Source organism: Felis catus, chromosome A1 (genome assembly GCF_018350175.1).
Source record: "Felis catus isolate Fca126 chromosome A1, F.catus_Fca126_mat1.0, whole genome shotgun sequence".
NCBI lineage: Eukaryota > Metazoa > Chordata > Mammalia > Carnivora > Felidae > Felis > Felis catus.
Genome location: NC_058368.1, coordinates 86,520,479 through 86,524,814, shown reverse-complemented (window position 1 = coordinate 86,524,814; position 4,336 = coordinate 86,520,479). Strand labels below are relative to the sequence as shown.

The following is a 4,336-nucleotide window of genomic DNA, read 5'->3' as shown; positions in this document are numbered from 1 at the left end:
ATTATTACAATATTATTGACTCTATTCCCTATGCTATACCTTTCATCCCCGTGACTTACATATTTTATAAAAGGGGATTGTACCGCTTAATCTCTTTCAGATATTTTGCTCATCCACCATCCCCTCCCCTCTGGCAACCACCAGTTTGTTCTCTGTACATGCCTGTTTCTATTTTTGTTTGCCTTTGTTTTGTTTCGTTGTTTATATCCCAATTATGAGTAAAAACATACGGTGATTGTCTTTGTGTCCAACTAATTTCACTTAACATGATACGTTCTATGTTCATCAATGTTGTGAATGACAAGATTTTATGCTCTTTTATCAATGAGTAATATTCTATTGTGTATATATATCATATTTTCCCTGTCCAATCACATATTGATGGACATTTAGGTTGTTTCCCTATCTTGTCCATAATAAACATAATAAAACAATATTGCAATAAACATAGCATGCAAATATCTTTTTGAATTAGTGTTTTGGCTTTCTTGGGTGAATACTCAGCAGTGAAATTACTGGATCATATGGTATTTCTTTTTTTCCTAATATTCGGAGGAACTTCCATACTGTTTTCCATAGTGGCTGAATCAATTTACATTTTTACCAATAGTACACAAGTATTCCCTTTTCTTCATGTCCTCACCAACAGCTAACATCATACTTAATGGGAAACAACTAAAAGCTTTCTCTAAGATCAGAAACAATGCAAGGATGTCCATTCTCAGCACTTTTCTTCAACATAGCACTGGAAATCCTGGCTGCAGCAATCAGACTAAATAAATAAATAAATAAATCACAACCAAATGTGTAAAGAAAAAGTAAAACCTACCTATTTACAGATCACATGATAGTACATAAAAAGCCCTAAAGAATCCCCCAAGCACTATAGAACTGGCAAATGAATTCAGTAAAGTTACAGCCTACAAAAATTATATCTATATATCTAAACTGTATCTATATCTATATCTATATCTATATCTATATCTATATCTATATCTATCTGTTGCTTTTCTATATATAAATAAAAAGGAGCCTGAAGAGAAATTAAGAAAATTATCCTATTGACATCAATAAGAATAAAATACCTAAGACTAAATTTAGCCAAAGACATGAAAGACCTGTACTCTGAGGACATAAGACATTGATGAAGAAAACTGAAGATAATACAAACAAATGGAAACATATGTCATGCTCATAGTCCATCTTAATAGGATAAAGAAGGTCTGGTGAGCTGCACCCATTTTATGAGGCTTTATGCTTTTCTTGTGTCTTGCAATCACCTACATCCTTTAAACTACTGAAATATGATACTAAAATTTTTATTTCTCATGAGTTCACTTTATTTATCCTAGTGGGTAAGTGGAATTATGGTTTCTATGGCAAGTACGAAGGATACCAAATGCATTATAAAACAACCAGTTCATGCTACCAGGTTACAATTTTGTGCAAATTTACCTATATATTTCCTTGTTTTTTCTATGCTTATTTATTTACTTTGAAAGAGAGAGAGCATATGTGAGGAAGGGAGCAACAGAGAGAGAGGGAGGGAGAGAATCCCAAGCAGGCTTTTTGTTGTCAACACAGAGAGCAATACAGGGCTCAAACTCATGGACTGTGATATCATGACCTGAATCAAAATCAAGAGTCAGATACTCAATTGACTGGGCCACCCAGGAGTCCCCAACTTTTAAATTTCTGATCTGGTCTAAGAAAGATTCATGATATATGGTGTAGACTGCTGCATATCTACTTCCACCCCCCCCCCATCACTATCATTTCCCTCTTCCTTACTGATCCCTCCTATGTGCTGCCATTTGTGTCATGATTTTGCTGAAGCTCATCATCAGACAGGTAAAGTCTTGCAAGGTGTTTATGGTAAAAGGATATAGAATTTTCCGTTACATAGCTGTTCCATCTCAGCTGGCTATTTAGATATTTGCAAAAGAAAGAATTCAAGTAACTTGGGTTAGGTCACTATTTTGGTTGTTGGAAACTGCTAAATGTTTAGACCTTTACTCTGAGTCTGCAACAATTGATTTAAGGATTGAACACTGATGAAACACAAATTAATAAAGAGAAGAAAACTAACAACTAATAAAAATTGTAGAATAAAGAGTGTAATATTATTTATTCCTGGAAAAATAACTATTGGTAATGTAATATCTGATGGCTCAACGTGGTAAAGGTAACCAGTCCAGAATTTACCTGTATGATATTTGAAATCCTAAAACAGACATCACCAAACCCTAATAGTATTCTGTATGCAAAATTATAACCCTAAGCAACTTTCTACACATAAAACTGTCATAAGGGATTGAGATAACCTTTGGGAAAGATAATATTTTACTACACAAATATGAAACAACTATCCTTTCTTATTAGATAAAACTGAAGGTTACAAGTCATCACTCCAGCTTTGTTTGTTTATTTATTTTTAATGTGAATATGCATTCCTTACTTTGCATTATAAATTAGGAATGCAAGGACCTTACCATTCCACTTTACTATGAAGCTAGTATTTGTGTCCATGACTACTTATTTAAATTTGGACTCATAAAATTTCAAGTTCAGAATGGTTTATCTTAATCTATGATATTTGTGAAATTTATCACAGAGACTGATAATTTTCACAAGAATATATTTGTACTGGAGCCAGAGATTCCTTACTCACAAAGTAGGGCAATACACACACTATATAACTTCCCTGAAATTCATTTTCCATATCTGAAAGATGGATTTATAATTTTATCTAATTTCTATACTCTGAGGATTATATGTGATAATCTATATAAAGCATTTATCATCATTTCCAGCATGACAGAGACATTTATTAGCTGTTATTTGCTTTTATTACTATTACTATGATCACCCGTGAATGCACATTTTATTACCATATTCATGATGTCTAATTCAGCCATTAGGTATTCATGATTGCTGCTAAAAGTGTAAATCCTTACAAAGCATTTTCTGAAGTGTTCTCTTCATGTCGTTGTTCCTTAGACTGTAGATGAAAGGATTTACCATTGGAGTCACCACTGTATACATCATGGCTAACAAGGTGTCACTCTCAGGGGTAAAAGAGGAGGAGGGGGTGAAATAGACAGCACTGGCGGTGCCATAGAACAACACCACCACTGACAGGTGGCAGCCACAGGTGGAAAAAGCTTTCTGTTTCCCCTGAGTAGATGTGATCTTCAGGATCGTGGAGAAGATCAGTCCATAAGATATGAGGATGCAGATAAGGGGAGTGAGAGCAAATAGACCTCCCACTATAAAAATAACCATCACATTGAGGGATATATCAGAGCAAGAGAGCTTCAAGAGAGGGTTGAGATCACAGAAGAAATGGTGGATGATATTGGAAGCAGAGAACTATAGATGTGCCATTAAGAGAGTGTGTAAGAGGGCATGGAGATAAGTGACAATCCAGAGCCCAGCCACTAGCTGGACACAAAAGTGCAGATTCATAATTGAAGTATAATGTAAAGGGCGGCAAATTGCCACATACCTATCATATGCCATCACACAGAGAAGAAGGCTGTCCATATTCACAAAAGAAATGAAGAAGAAAAGCTGGCTGAGGCATCCTATGAAAGAGATTGTCTGTGTATCAGTCACAATGTTCACTATCATTTGGGGGATAGTAGTCGAGGTAAAACAGATATCAACAAAGGCCAAGTTACTAAGGAAGAAATACATGGGTAAATGGAGGTGAAAGTCAAAGCCCACAACCAAGATGACGAGCATGTTGCCTGATATAGTGATTAAGTACATACATAGGAAGAGCACAGATAGGAAATGTTGCTGCTCTGCTGATCCAGAAAGTCCCAGAAGGACAAAATCCTTGATAATTGTTATATTTCCTGTTTCCATCTTCCCAACAAATCTAGGAAAGAAAAATATTAAATTGTAAAGACTAGAAATGTTAACTATTTCACACACATGTGTGTGCGTGTGTGTGTGTGTAATAAAGTACCATTCAAATTCTTTGTGCTCACCAATTATATCTTGTATTTACAACATTGTCTATATATTCACATAGACATGTTGGGCATAACAATCTAAACTTTTTTCAAGAAAGAATGTTTTTTTTCCTTCAAACAAAAATGCAAATTTTCTGCATAATATCTTCTTTTTAAAAAATGTTTATTTATTTATTTATTTTGAGAGACAGAGTATGCAAATGGGGGAGGGGCAGAGAGAGAGGGAGAGAGAGAATCCCAGGCAGTCCCAGGCTGTCTGCACAGAGCCTGAAGTAGGGCTTGATTTTGACCTGAGCCAAAATCAAGAGTTGGACACTTAAACAGACTCAACCACCCAGATATCCCTGCAACAA

The 4,336-nt window shown here is 35.2% G+C and overlaps 1 protein-coding gene across 1 annotated transcript; it reads right to left on the bottom strand.

Annotated features, from left to right (window-relative positions):
* Positions 1 to 2,937: 2,937 nt before the first annotated feature.
* On the bottom strand, positions 2,938 to 3,873 carry LOC101101231 (olfactory receptor 1C1). Its single transcript, XM_003988577.2, is given in 1 exon segment — positions 2,938 to 3,873. A coding segment is annotated over 1 exon segment (936 nt).
* Between the last annotated feature and the right edge of the window lie 463 nt (positions 3,874 to 4,336).